At 36.2% G+C, this 22,139-nt stretch overlaps 1 protein-coding gene across 2 annotated transcripts in view; it reads left to right on the top strand.

Moving 5' to 3' along the window:
* Positions 1-19,007, top strand: part of TENT2 (terminal nucleotidyltransferase 2) — a 61,916-nt gene extending 42,909 nt beyond the window's left edge. For both annotated transcript variants that reach the window (XM_043470752.1, XM_043470751.1), the window contains 4 exons: positions 2,117-2,253; positions 14,978-15,069; positions 17,025-17,104; positions 18,891-19,007. In XM_043470752.1, the coding sequence (XP_043326687.1) occupies positions 2,117-2,253; positions 14,978-15,069; positions 17,025-17,104; positions 18,891-18,965 (384 nt within the window). In that variant the 3' untranslated portion in view covers positions 18,966-19,007. The remainder of the gene's footprint in view (positions 1-2,116; positions 2,254-14,977; positions 15,070-17,024; positions 17,105-18,890) is intronic.
* Positions 19,008-22,139: the final 3,132 nt, after the last annotated feature.

Genomic DNA, 22,139 nt, shown 5'->3' on the forward strand with positions numbered 1-22,139 from the left:
TAGATTGTAGTTTTAAAGGCTGCTTTTATTTCTTTGGCTTTTGGATTACTCTTTCTGTGTTTTCTAATCTGTTAGCTTAAACTCTGCCCACCTTCATCCTATCTGAAGTAACATACTCTATTTCAATACATAAATGCAATTGGGGAGCTCCTTTTAAAGAAATAACTTGGATGAAATTTTTCTTAAAGCAGAAAATCTTTCTGTACTATGAAGGATTACCAAAAATGGGGGTTACTTAAGGTTAAATAGAATTCCTTTTTACTCGTAGCTTCTTTTAGTTGGATCCTAATTTTTGTTTGTTTGTTTGTATTTCTCCTTTAGTTCTCCCTCAGTAGGTATGATATGACCCTTTTTACATATGATCTTGAAAAAGAACAGTGGCGCTAAGACAACACAGACCAGGGTCTTTCAGCATTTTAATACAATAGGCCTTATAACGCTACAGTTTTAATCTCACAATTACTGATATATTTCTTTAAATTACTGAAAAACACAAATTTTAAAGGAGGTTCGGACAGTTTTAAACTTCAAGTAAGAAAATGGCTGCTCTGTTTCAGCATCATTTTGTAAATTGAATGTTTATTGTGCTAAGTGCTAGAAATCAAAATTAGCAAGCTTTCAGAGCAGAAATTGTTAAACAGTGACCCACTTCTTTTCCTGTCATTTGAACTTATACCTTTTTGTTTAATTTGCTGGAGAATATTATTTCAATTTTACACTTTAAAATCCTAAGCCCAGTTTTATGCTTAACAAGAGAGAATGTAAGAGTGAGACAAGTGAGAGACCTGTTCTCCCTTCTGCTGTTACAAATCAGTGCTTGTCTCCGACCCCCTAGTCTTTGGGATAAAGAAGATTTCTACTTGGGTCATGACCTGTAATATTACATCTGTTAGATGTGTAAGGCAAGTCCCACATTTAGGAATGCCATCTTTGTGAATTGTGGTTGGAGTAGGATATTTTCTTCTGGCAAAAAGATAATCACTTCTTGGTAGTTAAAATTATTGATAAAATTATAGATAATGGGGCAGGAGGAGAAGATGTTTCTATTTTCTTGCCCCTTGTTTTTACTGATGTATTTTGAGAATACCATTAAATAGGTGCACTACCCTATTTCTCCGTATTACTGGGGTTATTCTGATTTTACTAATTGAATTAATATCCATAAACCCAAGTTTGATCTGTTGGGTAGTTGAGAACCTTAAGTATAGTTGTCATTCCGATGTCTGGTTAACCAATTCGTCTTTTTGTTTAATCGTTTTGCTTTTAAAACTTTCTACTTACTGGCAAAGGAGAATATAGAAAACCTTTTTTGAGGGCACTGTGAAAATTACCTGAAAAAGTATTTTCTAAGATAATGGATATATATTACTTGAGAATTTCTATCAGTTTATTTTAGAGCCATAACTTTCTACTAATAAGGGAAAGATCAGATGTGAAAATGAATGGCATTCCATAGGCAGAAAGAATAAGTACTCACTGGTATTCTTTCTAATAGGTGACTTCTTTGGGCCTAGAATGCAAGCACATGATATCCTCCTTTATGAATATTGTACTAAAAATGAATAGCTCAATATTGCTTGCTGATTTGATTTTTCAAGTTCAGTTTGTGTTGAACATTATTTCTATTCCCTCTAAAATGCAACATACAAAAATGAAATACAAAAATGAAATAGAATTGTAAAAATTCTTAAAATCAGTGTCAGTACTATTTATATATTAAACTTCTATGACCTTTGCGAGATTTTAAGTGGCAGTTAGAAAAAGCTCTTACCTTGAGATATATTTGTAAAGAAATCTATATTTATTGGATGGAATCTTGGTATGTACTGTAAGGTTTTATATATGAATTAAAAAACTTTTGCTCCCATGGAATTCATTTGGTTAACTGAGTGATATACCTCAGTTGAGGATTAGAATGTCTTAGTTTTTCAGGTTCTTTCTGGCTTAGTCCATACATTGTTGAAATCTTTACTGGGAGAAAATCTTCAGATTTCCACATTGCCAATGTAAAGAAAATTCTCTCTTCTCCAGACAGCCTTATATTAAGATTTATAAGGTTTTTTGGGGGGTGTGTTTTTAAATGGCCTCACACATTTTTCCTTTTTCTTTTTGATAGGAATCTTTTAGTCCTTCTGTACAGTTGCACCTTGTACATCAAGCGCCATGTAATGTTCCTCCTTACCTCTCAAAGAATGAATCAAACCTTGGGGACCTCTTACTGGGCTTTCTGAAATATTATGCTACAGAATTTGAGTAAGTGAAACTTCAAATTGTGTATATTTGTTTGTGTATAAATGAATGCAACAAATTGGGTCAGAAAATCTATTTATCAATTTCATTGTTATAAACTAGTTCAGAAATGTGTAGTTTATAAAATGTAATACCTAATGATATCCTGTTTCAAGCTAATAAAAAAAATAGTAAGCCTACTATTTGGAGAAGGCAATGGCACCCCACTCCAGTACTCTTGCCTGGAAAATCCCATGGACGGAGGAACCTGGTGGGCTGCAGTCCGTGGGGTCGCTAAGAGTCGACATGACTGAGTGACTTCACTTTCACTTTTCACTTTCATGCATTGGAGAAGGAAATGGCAACCCACTCCAGTGTTCTTTTTTTTTTCCATTTATTTTTATTAGTTGGAGGCTAATTACTTTACAATATTGTAGTGGTTTTTGCCATACATTGACATGAATCAGCCATGGATTTACATGTGTTCCCCATCCCCATCACTCCAGTGTTCTTGCCTGGAGAATCCCAGGAACGGGGGAGTCTGGTGGGCTGCCGTCTGGGGGGTCACACAGAGTCGAACACAACTGAAGTGACTTGGCAGCAGCAGCAGCAAGCCTACTGTTAGCTGATTTCAGTAGCGATCCCCTTTTATATTTAGCTGTCTCTTTACATAGTAAGACCGGAATAAATATGTCGGTCCTGTGTCAGGTCAGTCTCTCAGTCGTGTCCAACTCTTTGCGACCCTATGAACTGCAGCACGCCAGGCCTCCCTGTCCATCACCAACTCCTGGAGTCCATGCAAACCCATGTCCATTGTGTCGGTGATGCCATCCAACCATCTCATCCTCTGTCATCCCCTTCTCCTCCTGCCCTCAATCTTTCCCAGCATCAGGGTCTTTTCAGATGAGTCAGCTCTTCACATCAGGGGGCCAAAGTATTGGAGTTTCAGCTTCAACATCAGTCCCTCCAGTGAACACCCAGGACTGATCTCCTTTAGGATGGACTGGTTGGATCTCCTTGCAAATGCTATATAGTTTGGAATATATATTTTGTAGGAACTTAAAATTTGTAATAAAAAAAAACAAGCTAAAACAAACTTGGAAAAATATGTAGTTAATACTGGATATTTGGATAAATAGTTGTGTTTGTATGATATATACATCAAAGAATACTTCTCATTTTTTTCTTTTTTGGTGAGAGTGATATGTAGACATGAAATAGTAAAGTGTGTAATCGGGCTGGCCATAACTGGAAGTTCTTATGGGAGTTCTTAGTCCAGATAGAGTAGAATTAGGAGTTGTATGCACCTCTTCTGATCAGTTTGGGAAAGCTTGAAGGAGGGAATGAGAGAATTTAGGAGTGGTAAAACATTAGAGGAGGAGAGTACGATAACCGTAGGATACTGTTTTGGAAAGGTTTGGAGGGGGGAACAATAATGTAAGAGTAATAATTGCTATTACTTGGTGGGAAAAACTGTTCTAAGGAGATCATATGCATTATCTCATTGAGTTTACATGAGTTGGTGTTATTTTATGCCTGTTTTACCAATGGGACATATGGAGAGGTAAGGAAACTGGCCAAAAATCTCATAGGTAGTAAGGGGAATATTTCAGATAATTTTGAATGCAAAATTCACTCTCTTAACTATGATACTTTACTGAAATGTTGATACTATCTGCTGTCATACAGAAGTTTTGAAGAAACCTGACTCGTATAAGATGAAACAGGGCCTGAAGAAGTATTATTTAAATTCCTTCAAATAAACTTCCATCTGTTTTGTTTATGTTTGTATCTCCATTACCTTGCCCAATGCCAGATAGTTGGTACTTGGAAAATACTTGTTATAGAATCATTTTGAAGGATAAAGATTATGGATGTAAGTCGAAGATCCTTAAGGTGACTTAAAAATTACTGAATTAGGTTAACAAAAGGAGTAAGAAAAGTGCTAAAGGAAAGTAGTTCAATAAGAATGAAGTTTTAATAATCCAGGTTAAAAATGATTAGGACCTGAATGTAAGTCTAGGCAGCAAAAATATAAAGGAAAGAGGAGCCTTTGTTTATATAGAGATGAGGAAAGATTTAAGTCTACATGGGACATAAGAGACTATAAAGATCATTCTGGAGTTAAGATTTTTTTAAGATGTTGCAATGATAATAGCTAATGGTTCATGAATGTTTACCTAGTGCCCTGCATTATGCTGAATGATTCCCATGTATTATCTCATGTAATCCTCACAATAACCCCCTTTCAAGCTTTGGCAATTTGTGACCTTTGTCCTCTGATGATACAGTTAGATAATTGTATTCAGTTAGAGAACCAGGACTCAGATTCCAGTGACTCCAAAGCCACATACTTAATTGTTAGACTGCATCAGCCTATCTGTGGTGTTATGTCAATTAGATATTGGGGGAGGTTTGTAGAGAGGGAAAGGATTCATAGAAGAAAGGTAGTTTTCTGCCATGTTGAGTTTAGCATTAGAGCATCTAGGGAAATGCCTTGAAAATCAGCTGCTTTTCAAGTCAAATGACTGAAACAAAAGGATAGACGATCAGGTTGGTGTGTTAGTTCACTTTGAGCTTGCTGTGTGGCGTGGCACGGCACTAGAATGCTGGTGCTTGGAGAGAGGTTTTGAACTTTTAGATACACTTGTTATGACGGTGCATGATTAGGTGACATATTTATCTCCTGTTTGATCATGTAGTGCATTGTTGTTTCATACCAGATGTTTTCAGAAATTTGACTATAGGGAGCATAGCCAAGAGTGTAGTCATGGTAATGAACTAGCTGCCTGTTTAGGAATTCTCGCAGCCATTAGAAGGCTTTGTAAGGATTTCTTCTGAAGTTTGAGATACTCAGTTAAAAAATTCCCTTTACTGAAAGACAAAGAATTAAGTGCCTGTGAAAGGATGCTAGAGTACATGGTATAAATGTTGCTGAGATTTTTATACAGCCATTTAAAAATTGCTAAGATTTTCTTACCTACTTCACTCATAGCTTTCTCCTTAAACTTTGCTGCTGAAAATTACAAAAATGAAGCCAAGTTTCTAGAAATGTACCCGGGAGCGGGGAACTGACAGTATAGGAGAAAGGGGGTCAGGTGGCTCAGGGAATCTGGAAAAATACAGTCAGTTTAATCATTTTGTGTGTTAGGGAAAAGAAAAGTGTAAGTTTTAAATATCTTATAGACTGATAGATACTGTAGATTCTAGGAACCTTAAAAAGTATGTGTTTTATAATTGCCTTTATTTTCTTGATGCCTAATCACACATCATTACTGCTAGTCTGTCTATTGAATTAAAAATACATACTTATATACTTAAATACATACTTTTTTAAAAAAAAGGAAATAACAAAGGTCCAGTTTTTCTATCTCCTTTCTTATTCTTACTTATTCCTTATTTTATTTAATCAGTAAATCAATGAGTGCCTATTGTATACCAGGCTATTTTCTCTGCACTGGGGATATGGCAGTTAAAACTGTCTTCATGGAGTTTATGTAGAGAGAGTCATGGAGAGATAGACTATAAATAAATAAAATGTATACTATGTTAGATGGCAGTAAGTGGAGAAAATTTTTTTAAAAAAGATTCTGATGTATTTAGTTGTTGCAGTTTTAATACGTGTATTGCCATTTAATACCTAGCATAGAGAGAGAATATTCTCACCAAAAAGGTGACCTTTGAAAAAAAGACCCAGTGGAGAGGAAGTTGTGAGTTACGTGTCTACATGGGAGAAGAACTTTCTAAACAGAAGGAAGAGCAACTGCAAAGACCCTGAGGTGGAGGTTTGCCCATGTTCAAGGAACAGCAAAGAGACCAGTGTGACTGGAAAAGACTGTAGAAGTTAAGGATGTCAGAGAGTTGAGGAAGTCCGTGTCATGTAGGGTCTTGTAGTGAATTTTGATAACTTTGAATTTTTCTCGCGAAGTGGGAAATCACTGAAGGGGTTTCACTAGAAAAATTAATGTGATCTGATTTAGTTTGCAACATGTTGCTGGATGAAAGCAGACTGAAGGGGGAGCTAGAGGCAGAAGCAAGGAGACGATTTAGGAAGGTATTGTGGTAATCTAAGAGAAACCATGTGACTTAGTTAGATAAAAGTGGCTGCAGTGAAAGTGGATGAGAAGTGGTCAGATTTTGCTTATGTTTTAATTTGCACCAGATTAATGTGACATAAGAGAAAGGGAAGAGCCAAGAATGACTTAAAAGTTTGAGACCTAAGCAACTGAAAGTATGGAGATGCCCCTAGGTGTGAAGCGAAAAGCAAGGGAGAAACATTGGTGATTTTTAATGTTTTAAGGTTGAGATACCCACAAAACATTCAAGTAGAGATTTTAAGTGAAAGTGAAGTTGCTCAGTTCCTCCATCCATAGGATTTTTCAGGCAGGAATACTGGAGTGGGCTGCCATTTTCTTCTCCAGGAGATCTTCCCAACCCAGCGATTGAACCCGGGTCTCCCGCATTGTAGGCAGACGCTTTACCATCTGAGCCACCAGGGAAGTTTGAGATTTTAAGTAGAGAGTTGGATATGTAAGTCTAGAGTGCCAGAGACAAGTCACAGTTTTAGGGGTTTTTCATCTGGTAGATGGGATTTAAAAGCTAGAAAACTTTTTGAGAAGAGAGAAAAGGTCCAAAGACTAATAAACCCTTAGATACTCTGATGTCTTAGGTATACAAGGTTAAGAAGATACATGAATGTTTTAAGTGATGCAATGAAGAGAGAGAGATAATTTAGAAGGTATATATTCTGTGAAACAACTGGCCTAATTTCTCAAAAAGTCAAAGTCAGTTTAAAAAAAGTGGAGGGAACGTTTCCAGATTAAAGAGATGGAATAATCAAATACAATGGATGAAGCTTGATTGCAGTCTGATTGGGGTGGCAAAATTATAAAAGGCATTTGAGTTATATTAATGTCTTTTTTTTAATTTTTAAATTTTTTTCATTTATTTTTATTAGTTGGAGGCTAATTACTTTACAGTATTGTAGTGGTTTTTGTCATACATTGACATGAATCAGCCATGAATTTACATGTATTCCCCATCCCGATCCCCCCTCCCACCTCCCTCTCTATCCGATCCCTCTGGGTCTTCCCAGTGCACCAGGCCCGAGCACTTGTCTCATGCATCCCACCTGGGCTGGTGATCTGTTTCACCCTAGATAATATACATGTTTCGATGCTGTTCTCTTGAAACATCCCACCCTCACCTTCTCCCACAGAGTCCAAAAGTCTGTTCTGTACATCTGTGTCTCTTTTTCTGTTTTGCATATAGGGTTATCGTTACCATCTTTCTAAATTCCATATATATGCGTTAGTATACTGTATTGGTCTTTATCTTTCTGGCTTACTTCACTCTGTTTAATGGGCTCCAGTTTCATCCATCTCATTAGAACTGATGCAAATTAATTCTTTTTAATGGCTGAGTAATATTCCATGGTGTATATGTACCACAGCTTCCTTATCCATTCGTCTGCTGATGGGCATCTAGGTTGCTTCCATGTCCTGGCTATTATAAACAGTGCTGCGATGAACATTGGGGTGCATGTGTCTCTTTCAGATCTGGTTTCCTCGGTGTGTATGCCCAGGAGTGGGATTGCTGGGTCATATGGCAGTTCTATTTCCAGTTTTTTAAGAAATCTCCACACTGTTCTCCATAGTGGCTGTACTAGTTTGCATTCCCACCAACAGTGTAAGAGGGTTCCCTTTTCTCCACACCCTCTCCAGCATTTATTGCTTGTAGACTTTTGGATAGCAGCCATCCTGACTGGCGTGTAATGGTACCTCACTGTGGTTTTGATTTGCATTTCTCTGATGATGAGTGATGTTGAGCATCTTTTCATGTGTTTGTTAGCCATCTGTATGTCTTCTTTGGAGAAATGTCTGTTTAGTTCTTTGGCCCATTTTTTGATTGGGTTATATTAATGTCTTAATGCTGCTAATGTTACAAAGGAGAATGGCCTTATTCTTAGGTATATGCCAAAGGATTAAGAAATGAAGTTTCTCTCTGCTCGCACTTAATAAACGCTTTAGTTCAAAATATACACGTATAGGTACACATACAAGCAAATGTGGCAGAGTATTAACAACTGTTGAATTGCTTTTGAGTTTTATGTTTTTTTCATTTTTTTAAAATTTATTTATTTTTTATTGAAGGATAATTGCTTTACAGAATTTTGCCGTTTTCTGTTTTTTATTTTTTTTAATGTTTTATTTTGTATTGGGGTATAGCCAATTAACAAACAGTACTGTAATGGATTCAGGTGGATATGAAGTGTCTCAACGATAGATATACATGTATCGATTCTCCCCCAAACTTCCCTCCCATCCAGGCTGCCATGTAACATTGAGCTGAGTTCCATCTGCTATACAGTAGGTCCTTGTTGGTTATCCATTTTCTATATAGCAGTATGTACATGTTAACTCCCTAACTATCCCTTCCCCCATACTTTACCCCATGTGCTTTTCATTTTTCCATTTGAAAAGTATCATAATACCGAGATGAACTAAAAATGAGATTAGGCATGAGAAGGAACTAACATGTAGTTCAGTTCAGTTGCTCAGTCATGTCCGACTCTGCGACCCCATGAACCACAGCATGCCAGGCCTCCCTGTCCATCACCAGCTCCTGGAGTCCGCCCAAACCCATGTCCATCGAGTTGGTGATGCCATCCAACCATCTCATCCTCTGTCGTCCCTTTCCCCTCCTGCCCTCAATCTTTCCCAGCATCAGGGTCTTTTCAAATGAGTAAGCTCTTCACATCAGGTGGCCAAAGTATTGGAATTTCAGCTTCAACATCAGTTCCTCCAATGAACACCCAGGACTGATCTCCCTTAGGATGGACTGGTTGAATCTCCTTGCAGTCCAAGGGACTCTCAAGAGTCTTCTCCAACACCACAGTTCAAAAGCATCAATTTTTCGACACTCAGCTTTCTTTATAGTCCAACTCTCACATCCATACATGATCACTGGAAAAACTGTAGCCTTGACTAGATGGACCTGTTGGCAAAGTAATGTCTCTGTTTTTTAATATGCTGTCTAGGTTGGTCATCACTTTCCTTCCAAGGAGTAAGCGTCTTTTAATTTCATGGCTGCAATCACCATCTGCAGTGATTTTGGAGCCCAGAAAAATAAAATCAGCCACTGTTTCCACTGTTTCCCCATCTATTTCCCATGAAGTGATGGGACCAGATGCCATGATGTTAGTTTTCTGAATGTTGAGCTTTAAGCCAACTTTTTCACTCTTCTCTTTCACTTTCATCAAGAGGCTCTTTAGTTCTTTTTCACTTTCTGTCATAAGGGTAGTGTCATCTACATATCTGAGGTTATTGATATTTCTCCCAGAAATCTTGATTCCAGCTTGTGCTTCTTCCATCCCAGCATTTCTCATGATGTACTCTGCATATAAGTTAAATAAGCAGGGTGACAATATACAGCCTTGACATACTCCTTTTCCTATTTGGAACCAGTCTGTTGTTCCATGTCCAATTCTAACTGTTGCTTTCTGACCTGCATACAGATTTCTCAAGAGGCAGGTCAGGTGGTCTGGTATTCCCATCTCTTGAAGAATTTTCCACAGTTTATTGTGATCCACACAGTCAAAGGCTTTGCCATAGTCAATAAAGCAGAAATAGATGTTTTTCTGGAACTCTCTTGGTTTTTCTATGATCCAGCGGATGTTGGCAGTTTGATCTCTGGTTCCTCTGCCTTTTCTAAATCCATCTTGAACATCTGGAATTTCACGGTTCATGTATTGCTGAAGCCTGGCTTAGAGAATTTTAAGCATTACTTTACTAGCGTGTGAGATGAGTCCAATTGTGTGGTAGTTTGAGCATTCTTTGGCATTGCCTTTCTTTGGGATTGGAATGAAAACTGACCTTTTTCAGTCCTGTGGCCACTGCTGAGTTTTCCAAATTTGCTGGCATTTTGAGTGCAGCATTTTCACAGCATCATCTTTCAGGATTTGAAATATCTCAACTGGAGATCTATCACCTCCACTAGCTTTGTTCATAGTGATGCTTTCTAAGGCCCACTTGACTTCACATTCCAGGATGTCTGGCTCTAGGTGAGTGATCACACCATTGTGATTAACTGGGTCGTGAAGATCTTTTTTGTACTGTTCTTCTGTGTATTCTTGCCACCTCTTCTTAATATCTTCTGCTTCTGTTAGGTCCCTAACATTTCTGTCCTCTATTGTGCCTGTCTTTTTCATGAAATGTTCCCTTGGTATCTCTAATTTTCTTGAAGAGATCTCTAGTCTTTTCCATTCTATTGTTTTCCTCTATTTCTTTGCATTGATCACTGAGGAAGGCTTTCTTATCTCTTCTTGCCATTCTTTGGAACTCTGCATTCAAATGGGTATATCTTTCCTTTTCTTCTTTGCTTTTCGTTTCCCTTCTCACAGCTATTTGTAAGGCCTCCTCAGACAACCATTTTGGGTTTTTTGCATTTCTTTTTCTTGGGGATGGTCTTGATTCCTGTCTGCTGTGCAGTGTCATGAACCTCCATCCATAGTTCATCAGGCACTCTGTCTATCAGATCTAGTCCCTTAAATCTATTTCTCACTTCCACTGTATAGTCATAAGGGATTTGATTTAGGTCATACCTGAATGATCTAGTGGTTTTCTCCAATTTCTTCAATTTCAGTCTGAATTTGGCAATAAGGAGTTCATAATATGTAGTGTAGTAGTCTAAAAAGGAAGACTCATTAAGAAAGGAGGGAAGCCAATAGAATGTTATGTTTCGGAATCGAAGGAGGAAAAACTATTTTAAAGAGAAGGGAGTGATTATTTGTGTCGCATTTTTGATTGATCAAGTACAAAATGAGAACTAAAAGCTGACCATTGAAGCATTGGTCAGTATGGAGGCTACTGGACCCTTGACAGGAGCAGTCTTAGTGGAACAGTATGGACAAAAAGCCTTATTGGTGTGAGCTAAAGAGAGAAAGGGAGGGGAGGATCTAGATACAGGTAGTGTAGCTAATTCTGTAGGGGGATTTACATACTTGTAAAGGGGGCAGAAACTGTAGGGTAGAAATTAAAGGACTAAGTGGAGTTGAGTATTTGTGTTTAGAAAGGAGAAATAACCCATGTTGATGGTAAAGTTGGTGATACCAGGAAAGTTGTAAATTTTTTTAAATGGTTTTGTTTGTTTGTTTATGAATGCGCTGGGTCTTGGTTGCTCTGTGTGGGCTTTCTCTTGTGAGTGGGGGCTACTCTGGGCTGTGGTGCTCAGACTTCAGGTGCAGGCCGCAGGCGTTGCAGCACCTGGCCTCCGTAGTCGTGGTACGAGGGCTTAGTTGCTCCGCAGCGTGTGGGGTCTTCCTGGGCCAGGGCTCACCCTCGTGTCCCCTGCATTGGCAGGTGGGTTCTTAGCCGCTGTGCCACCAGGGAAGTCTAAGTTGAAGTAAATTGTTGAACAGTCTTCTTGTTTGAATAGAGAAGAATTGGAATCTACACCACAAATGGAGTAGAAGGACTGACAATTCATTATAATAATGGAAAAAATATATACAGACAAGTGTGGATTGATGTGGTGGGAACTAGTAGATACTATCTTTTGACTGTTTTGCTGTTTTAGTGAAATGAAGAATGGACGTCAGCTGGGAATGAGTGTGAGGGAGGAGATTTGAGAAGTGAGGACAAGGTATGGATTGCTATGTAGAAGACTAAGGGAGTGAGTTAGCTATGGAAATATAGTATGGCTGCTGGGTAGCAGCGTTTAGGATTCCTTTGAGCTAAGTCATCATGAATTTAAAGTGATCATAAACTGAAAGGTCAACATGGTTGCATATTTTTTTTCTCCAGTCGTGATGTGCTCCTCGGGAAAGGATTGGAATAAACAAAGATTTAATTATGGTTGTTCAGTGCTGCAAAAGCAGGTAGGAGAGTTGAGGGAGGTGCAAGGAAGGGACTTTAATAGTTGACCATGGTCAGGGTATATTCAGTCTTAAAAATGTGGGCACAGTGTTGTCTGCAGGACGTCTTGGTGGTAGTTTACAATAGTTAGCCTTTTGGTCTGGGGCTTAATAGTGCTGGAGAAAAAGACAGGAAAAGAAACAGTACTGAAGCCCGGCCCGGGAGGGTGCTCTAGCATTTGAAGAAGATTGAAAAAGACAAAGTCTTGATACCAGCATTTAAAGGGTCAGGCAGAAGAAAAGCCAGTCAAAACAGAACTCTAGGATTCAAGTTTTTTCTGTGTACAGGATTTGAAATCCCTAACAAAGTGTTTGTTTGCTTCTCAGCCCTTAGTAATTACTAAGACCAAAAAAAAATACCATTTTTTCACTTAATTTGACTAGTTTTAGCATATATGCAGCCATGTGGTATCAGACCCATCATTTTATCTTTGCTGTACTTGAATTTTTCTTTGTAATGTTGTTGAATACTACATTTGGAATTTAATCAGTTGTGTCAAAATACTTTGTCACAAAAAAATGAGTACCAGTCCATTACCATTACTGATGAAGAAAGCCAGTATCTTTCCAACAAAAAGTCAGAAATCTGTTTTATATTCAAAAGATTATTGTTATCAAGTCTGTTTTAGATTAAATTAAGTCCCATATCTGTTGTTTTTTTTCTGAAACATAACTCTTTTATAGATTGTGTTATTTTATACTTTAATTATTGAGTGACAATAACAGATTTTCATATGACAAGGAAGTTACAGTAGAGAAATATGGTATGACAAAAGGCTTAGTTTAGAGCCTGTTTTAAAGAAGGAAATGTGTAGGAAAAATATTTCTAAATTACCGTTCGAATTCTACATTGAGATTCATCTATAACATTAAAAATTGTATAAAAGTTATGTATCATGTTTTATGATTTGAAATATTTAATAATTTAGACATATTTAAAAGTTCTTTTAAAATGCAGTAGTTTGAATCAAGTCTAAATAGTAGTGATTCATATATTATATTTTTTCCCCTCTGTGAAGTACTTCAGATGATACAGTCATTTAAATAATAATTTGGGCTGATTATAGGTTAAAGATTAAACAATATCTGGTTAGGGATGAAAAAGTGAATAAGAATGTGTCACATTTGTCTCTGTGATCCAGTTTAGAAATTCAGGGTTGAGTTTAATAGAAATAAGGCGAGTCCTTTGATTTAAGGAAGTAAAAGTTTTAGTTTAAGAGCAGGATGCAGTGTTTCAATGTTTTAAACTTGTCTGAGAGGAAAAAATCAGTCCACCTCTTTTTTTTTTTTTCACCTCTTTTTCTTTAACATAATGTTTCCAATGTTAATTCTACTGCAGATTCACCTGTCCTGTAAGTTGACATTTGAAACAAGGAGTCTCAGAAAAAAGTTCATTTTTAGTAGTGAAAGTTGTCTTACATGGTATAAAGTGAAGTAGCACAGAGTGTAATTCTGCTGTAGTCTTGTTTAGTTTGGCAGTGTGGTTATAGAACTCTCCCCTTTACGTTGTTGTCTTTAAGAAGATTTTGGAAACACACTTGGACCGTTAGAGCAGTACTTCTTTTCTATCTGAAGTCCACACTAATGGAGCTGCTGTACATTTAAGGACCTAAAACATCTTACTGTAACCAATACTAAGTATTTCTTTTTGACAGCCCACTTACTTTTAAAAAGCATAAATTCTGACATATATTTTTAAAGAACTTAAAGCTGTCTTTGCAAGCTATTCCTAAACTGTACTCTTAATAAGAAAAAATAGTCATACTTTGAGGATCATTTTCAATTATGAAACTTCACAAGATGGAGTGTTTTCTTGCATGTTTAACATAGAAATTGGTCAGTTTTCCAGAAACAGGCCATGTTGGATCCACGGTTATATCCTTATGGATTCTCTAATAAATAGAGGAAGAGTAGGATGAGTGTTGCATTTGGAACATCCCAAACTATCGTCTTCCTCCTACTGGAATGATGGAAAAAGCTGAACACAACCGAAAAAAAACAGTTTCCCCCAGACTCATTTTCTCTTGAATACAAGCCTGAGTAGTTATATGTTTTTAAAATGTTTTTTTAAAAAAGGAAAGTTATACAAAATTATTATAAATTTAAAAAACAACAACAGTGTAAGGTTAGGCCTTACTAAAGACTGGACAGTCGACCTTCAGGCATGCTGATAAAATTGTTTTGCTTGACCAAAACTTCACTATAAACAGCTACATCTGATAATCAGCAATAACAGTATGTTTTCATAGAGTATTTTTTTTCTAAAATTTTTACCATAAATCATATCAGTAGAGGTACACCTGAGCAGAAACGACTTAATGACACTAAAAAACAACACAAGAAGATTACCTCTCTTAACAAATAAAAAATTCATACTGGGGTTTAACAAGAAACAGTTTTTTGCTTACTTTTCAGATTATTTTTCATATTACTTCATTTATTCAAAAAATATTTATTGAATACCTAGTTGATACTAAGCAACTAAGTGAACAGTAAAAAAAACAAAACAAAAATAGCTCAGCATCTTGGAGCTTTCATCTAGTTAGAGGAGACACGATAAATAATATAAATAAGCAAATGATTAGAAATCTAAGTGTCATGGAGACAAAAGAAGTAGAGAAGGGGAAATGAGACTTAAGGTGCAGAGAGCAGAAGCAAATTCCAGTTCTCTGAGAAAATCATAGTACACGCCTCACTATTGATGCATAAAAATAGTAAAAGGGAAGGTAAGATAGTTAGTATGGTTAATGTTTTTCTTTTCTTTAAAGTTGTAGTATAATTGCTTTACGATGTGTTAGTTTCTGCTGTACAACATGAATGTTTTTCTTTTTACAGCTGGAATAGTCAGATGATTTCAGTTCGTGAAGCCAAAGCCATTCCCAGGCCTGATGGTATTGAATGGAGAAGTAAATACATCTGTGTAGAAGGTAGTTTTCCCATAACTACTTTCTATTCACCATCCAGCTCATCTAGTACTGACCGAACCACTTGAATAATTTCAGCTTATATTTCATGTAAAAGTAATACATTTATGTCCTAAAGTGGTTTATACATTTTTTAATCATAAGATTTTAATTTTTAAAACATGATTTAATAAATTTAGGTGTTAAATGTTTCTAGTCGGTAAGATTTGAGCAGTCTACATGCATCCCTCATGCTGTAGTTGGCTGAAATTTAGTTTCATGAGTTATAAGTGGAAGGAAATACTTTCTTCATGTGATGATTCTTTGAAATGAAATTAGTTTTTTTATGCTTAAATATTGACAGTTGATACAAGCTTGAGCTTGATTTTATGACTATAAATTGATTTTCCATTTAAAATTAAATGCTGTGAGATATTCTATTCTCTAAAATTAATTTACATGTAGTTGAATATTTGTTCAGGTTGGTGCAAACTGACTTCAAGAGGCAATATTGTTTTCACAGATGCCAGGTTGATGACATTTGTAAATATTGAGATAAAAAGGAATTAAAGGGTTGAAATTTGGCATTTGTAGGAAAACATCAAATTTAAAATATTTTAATCTTGAATTATAATGCAACATTTTAAGAGTATAAATGTGAACTTGAATCCCCTGCTTTGGTGTTTGGTTTGCTAAATTGCAGTGTGTTTATATTATTTTAGTTACTTGGTTCTTGTGAATATTATATGTGGTTTTAAAGTGCTATACACTGTGTGATTTGATAGTTTGGCATCTGGCATTATCTGTTCTAAGAAGTACAGTGATAATAAACTCTTTTTTGAAATAGCCTTTCCGAGCAATTAAAAAAAGGAATTTTAAAAATTATGGACCTGATTAGATTATATGACATACCTAAAGTTAACCTCTCCATCAGATTCACACTTTTCTGAGGTCTTCCCCTCATTCTAACAACTTTATTCTCTTTCTGTTTAGTCCCTCCTTTCAACTTTATAGCATACATAGATCTTCTCTTTGAAAAATACTCTTGACTTGATCCTACTGATTCAAAGTAGATCCTGCTGAATCTTTCTGTACTTTTTTTCCTCTTTTTAGTGCTAAAATTCTTAAACTCTAGTTTTAACCTACTGCTAGCTTTATTTCAGCCCCCATTTCACTCCTAATGCCTTTAGTTATCCTCCCTTTCTCACTTTTATCTTCAGTTTCCTTGTTTGCTTAAATAGAATCAGCTTGTATCTGTATAGGAACCCCTCTCTCATTTTGTGGGTGAAGGATGAGTAGAGTAAGGATGGAGACACAGAAGGTACTGTTGGAAACACACACAGAATTTCTGCTTCTGTTCTCTCGTCTTGGCCACTTGCTGTCCTGGTTTTCTCTCTTTCACTACCGGCAAGTCACCGTTCTCACTGTGTCTTTTTCAAGCCATTTAGTCACACCATAATTCTCTGCACTGTCTGCCGTCCTCCCTGGTACTGAACCTCTACTTTCAAAGGCATTGACCTTTTTCGTACTAGACAAATCAGTGCTCTTTTAAGTTAAATTTAAAATTACCTCTCTGTGATATTTGACACTGACTGTATCTCTTGGTATAGTGCTTTTATTCTTTTTGATAACTCTTTATTCTTTACTTATATTTATTCTTTTCACGGTAGGTTCCTGACTTGCTAATTCTTCAGAAATCTTACCTACTTTTGTGATTTAGATTTAATATTTTTGTGGTTTAGACTGAATACCTGTGGTGGTTACTTCATTTTAGACATCTCACTTCAATTGTATCTACTTTGATAGTTCATAGCTATTATAAAACTGTTTTCTGTAAGCATAAATCTAAGAAGATACAGTTGCTATTATGTAGGTCAGAAACAGTCAAAATATTGGCAGTTTCATGGAATTCAATCAAATAAAAAACTGAAGTTCTCATTTTAATAATATCTTGTTTATATGTGCATTTAACATTGTAGAACCTTTTGATGGAACAAATACAGCAAGAGCTGTGCATGAAAAACAGAAGTTTGATATGATCAAGGATCAGTTTTTAAAGGTAAATAATGCATCAGATTAACTCTAGAAACATTAGTGCACTAGTGTGCTTTGAAAATTAAAAAAAACAAGTATGTAATAGGAAAGAATAGCTCTGGTTCCTGTGATATGGAGCAATCAATGGGAGCGCAGTAGGGACTTTATTACTTGAATTTAGAAATACTTTGCCTCCACAGAGATCAGACTCTGCTTTTACTCACATGGCCTTCACTTTGTGGAAATAAGCATTTTCACAGTGAGCTTATTATTAAGTTCCCAAAATGAATGAATAAAATTTAAAGGACTCCTTTCTCTCCTTAAAATGTCAGAGAACCTGTAGCTTTAGAAGACAGCCATGTCTGTTCCATGTTTTTCTTCTGTATACCCAATTGTAACAAGGAACTAGAGCTCCATTTTATCTTTCTTTATATTCTAAGAAGTTAAACAAAATGTGTGTGTGTTTGTGTGCACACACATTTTATATATATAAACTTCAGCCATATATATGTAGACTGTAGTTTATTCCTTAGCTCCCTAGTCCGCAGTATGAATTTATTCATCAATGATTTTGCTAAAATTCACTCCTAGCTTCAAGTAATTCAACAGTACAGAGTAGAAACACATTGATAGAAATATGTACTTTGAGACATATAAGAGAGAGTGCTTCACAGAAGAAAGAGATCAAGGAATTTTAAAGGTTTAGTTTTTTTTTTTATCAACACATCCAAGTAGATTTTATTTTGATGATTAAAAATGCAGGTGTATCATATTACAAGCTGTCCTTCAAATAGGCCCTCTCAGTTTGTCAACCAGAGTAGAAAATTTTAAATGAAATGTAATTCTGCAGGGGAAACCAAGTATCCAAAAGGGAATATTTTGTCTATCAGATTAAATTGAGAACTCAAAAATAACATCTCTACATTGTCATTCATTAATGAGTGTGCCTGCATGCATGCTAAGTTGCTTCAGTCGTTTCTGACTCTGCAGCCCTGTAGACCATAGTCTGCCAGGCTGCTCTGTCCATGGATTCTCTGGGCAAGAATACTATGGTAGATTGCCATGCCCTCCTCCAGGGGATCTTCCTGATCCAGGGTTGAGCCTGCATCTCTTAAGTCTCTTGTTTTGGCGGGCAGGTTCTTTACCACTAGCGCCACATGTCTTTACTTGGTGACTGTTTAGGTATAAAACCAATATTTTTAGTCAGTTGAACAACTGAAGTAAGAGCAGACTCAAAGATTGCAGCCACAGCTTTTGGTAGTGGGCCTGATTGTTAGCTTATAAACAAGAATTTCATTTTCCTTCTTTTTTTTCTTCTTAAAAATTCTATTCACTCTTCTAGATCCATTGTATAAAATGCTTTATTTATTCTCTTTTATAAATACAATTTTTAATTGACAGAGCTTTCTAGATACAAAATAAGTCAATCAAATAATTGAAGTAGTCTTTCCCTGCTCTCTCAAACCCAAAGGTTTTATATTACTTTCATATTTTACATGACATCTAAATCTGTGAATAAATGTTAATATTGTCAGTTGCTTGTTTTTTGTACTACCTGTGTGTGCATTTCTTTATAAATGAATTTGAACTATACAGATGTAAAGTTTTTAAATAACATTTTGTTTCAGATGACAGAAGCAATAGTTTTACTCTTGTTAAAAACTTGGGAGATTAAAAGCAAACACAAAAAAAGTCACCGCAAATTTTACTGCCCAGGGAAATCACTGTTAACATTCTAATAACTCCCCTTTTCAGTCCTTTGTTTCACATATATTTTAGGTTTTAAGAATGATTTTTTCTTTCTCTTCCAGTCATGGCACAGATTGAAAAACAGAAAAGATTTGAACAGTATACTACCTTTAAGAGCTGCTATCCTGAAAAGATAACTGGCCTCTATTTCTTAATAAAGAACAGTAGTTACATCATAATACGTTTTGTCTACCTTCATCGTGGTTTCTTTTTAATTGTTCTTGTTTTCATGTTTTATTCTTAAGAAGACATACTTATATAAAGAGTGCGTATTTTATTATGACGTTTCCTAATAAAACCCTTTGATTTAAAGATGTATTTTTGAAAATGTTTACATTGTTGATTAGTAACATTATGGCATAAATTTTCAGGAGATCAGATAAAATATTTTTGGGGGAATTATCTGAACAAATAAAAGGTTTTTGCTATAACTTTAATTAATTGTACCACATGTTAACACTGAAGAGACATGTGGACTTCTGGAAAGGGTCTGATTCCTACATCCTTAAAGTAGAACCTTCAATAGATGGTTTGTTGCCTAAGTCTGTTCTAGTGAAGTGAAGGTTTGAGTCAGTTATTCAGTTACTTGAAGCAAAATGACATCTTTGATCTCATTGAAAGAGCTATAGAAGCAGGCAATACTGGACAGTTGCCCTAAGCCCTCACTTGACTGATGAGGAAAGATGGAGACTCTGGTTGTGTACGTAATAGCATTTCATTAGTACCTCACATGCCTTTGGTGGACTCAAGATTGCTTTAAATTTTGTGTTGAGCAGCAGTACATTTTGCACTAGTAATACGAGCACTGACTCTGTTGTACAACAGTTAGGGGATTGTTTTGAAGAATCGGTTCAGTGTAGACATTTCGAAAAGATTAAGTTCTCTGCTTTATGATAGCTTAGTGCAATATGCCCTTTTGCTTTACTTCCCGTTTTCTTGCTTTTATTTTTCCTGTGATATGAAGCAACAGAAACTGAAACATCAAAATTGAGATTATATCCTATTGATAGATTCAGAGTTTTATCTGTGTGTAATTATAGGATTGTAATCTAAACTGGAAGTTGTCAATAGTAAGCCACTATAAAATGTTCTAGATAAGACATAAAATTATAATAAATAAAAGCATAGCATTTGTAAAGGTTTCTTTTTTAGTGTTTCTTTTCCACAAGAAGAAATAGTGGTGGCTGCTAAAAAAGCTACAGTGTTCATTAAGGTTGTTTTTGGTGTAAATATTTGTAAATTGGTCAGTGCCTGTAAATTTAAATACAAATAATCTTAAAAAACAGTTCTAACTTTTTCAAAAGGACTGTGTACAACTTTTTTTAGACCTGCTGTGGCACAGTTTGTTACCTCTAATGTATTTGGATTTTTTGCAGACCAATTCAAATGCTAAGACTTGCTTTTTGACTTGTAAAAGGTGCATATTTTCATTTTTTTCTTTAAGTTTAAAGTTTTGTATTATCAAATGGAATAAAGTTTATATATGAAAATTGTTGACATGGTTTTTTGGGGGGGGTTGTTTGTTTTTTTTCTGTGGAGGTCTTTACTTCTGAGATGAGATTGAGGGTGTAGTTCTCACGTGAACTGAGCTGAATCCGGTTATTGTGTGTAATTATTTAGATTATGCAGAGAATCTTGGAATCAAGTTCATTCTTGGTTAAGCCAACTAGCCACATCAGCACCTACTTCTCTGGCATCTTTAGGAACGAAGCTTCCCACACAGATGAACTTTTCAGTTTACTAGTGATTAATGCTTTTGAAGTAATTAAGCTTTATATACTATTTTTTTTTCTGGAAATTTCTCTTAAATGTATCTTATACTGTGCAACTCTTCTTTATGAGAATGTGTTGAATTTAATTAATATTCTCGTAGTGACTCCAGGTAATAATTATGAACGATAAATAATAGCCGTAGTACTCCATAATCCTGTGCGGCTCTCAGGGGTCTAGGGCATTCTCCTGCTACAGAGTTACGTTTCCTGTAAGACCCCAGAATTTATCACGGACATCTTTACTGCCACTGTTTTCTCAGCTTTCAGTGACCACTGGGGGTTCAGCTGTATTGCTATAACAAATAGATCAAAATGTTAATAAATTTATATGCAATTGTACATCAATACAAACTGGGTATTGTAAATCAATACCCAGTTGTAAGTCAAAGCTAAGATTATGCACTTGTGACAGCTAAATATGTCAGATAAGTGGTATGTCAATATAAGAAGTTTTTAGGCTTTTAAATTGTTTTCAATATGAATTACTTATTTGTGTTGTGAATAATACATTCTTTTATATTTTTATTTTGATCTGGCCATTTCTGTTTATTTGCATTGTTAAGAAAGTAGTGTTAGAAAGTTTAAAACTTACAGTTTGTACTGCAGTTCTAAATTTTGGATTGGTTTGAGCTAGGGTCTTCACAAATCTTGTTGACTGTAGTTAGTGTTCCTAAGAAATTTTGAATTAAATAGAGGGAATACACAATGACTACCTGTGGTTTTGATTAGTATTTAATAGATTCCCATAGCGGTAATTGGTTCCTTTTTGTCCTAGTGAGCAGACATTTGGGATTACTAATGCAAAAGCCTAGCTCCTGTAAGAGAAGGCATATTTCTGATGTTAAACCTGATTTAGTGAACCCTGGAAGACTGGACTCTGCTGTCTTCCCTCACATGCCCCTAGCTGATGCTTCTGAACTGCATCTCAACTAGCTGCAGGTCTTTGCTCACAGACCTAATGCACACACACAAGCTCATGTTACTGGGGAATACTGCCTAATTTACATGTATCATATTTAACAACTCTATGAATAGAGTTTGCTGTAATTAAAAATCAGTGTTAGCTCTTCTAGCCATAAAATCATCCTCATGAAAAATATGTATTGTAAAGATAGCTCTACTTGTACATAGCTGGTCTTGGTCCTGTTCTCCTCAGTGCAGGGGACATTGATTAAGCACCTGCTGCTGCTGCTAAGTCTTGTCAGTCGTGTCCGACTCTGTGCGACCCCATAGACGGCAGCCCACCAGGCTCCGCCGTCCCTGGGATTCTCCAGGCAAGAACACTGGAGTGGGTTGCCATTTCCTTCTCCAGTGCATGAAAGTGAAAAGTGACAGTGAAGTCGCTCAGTTGTGTCCGACTCTTCCCAACCGTAGCCTACCAGGCTCCTCCGTCCATAGGTGTCCAGGCAAGAGTACTGGAGTGGGGTGCCATTGCCTTCTCCGATTAAGCACCTAATATGTGCTAAATATTTTGCTAAGCTTCCATGCTTGTAAGAAATGGGGAGAGTGGGACAAAGATGAGTAACTTACGGTCTAGTG

Source organism: Cervus canadensis, chromosome 6 (assembly GCF_019320065.1).
Source record: "Cervus canadensis isolate Bull #8, Minnesota chromosome 6, ASM1932006v1, whole genome shotgun sequence".
Lineage (NCBI taxonomy): Eukaryota > Metazoa > Chordata > Mammalia > Artiodactyla > Cervidae > Cervus > Cervus canadensis.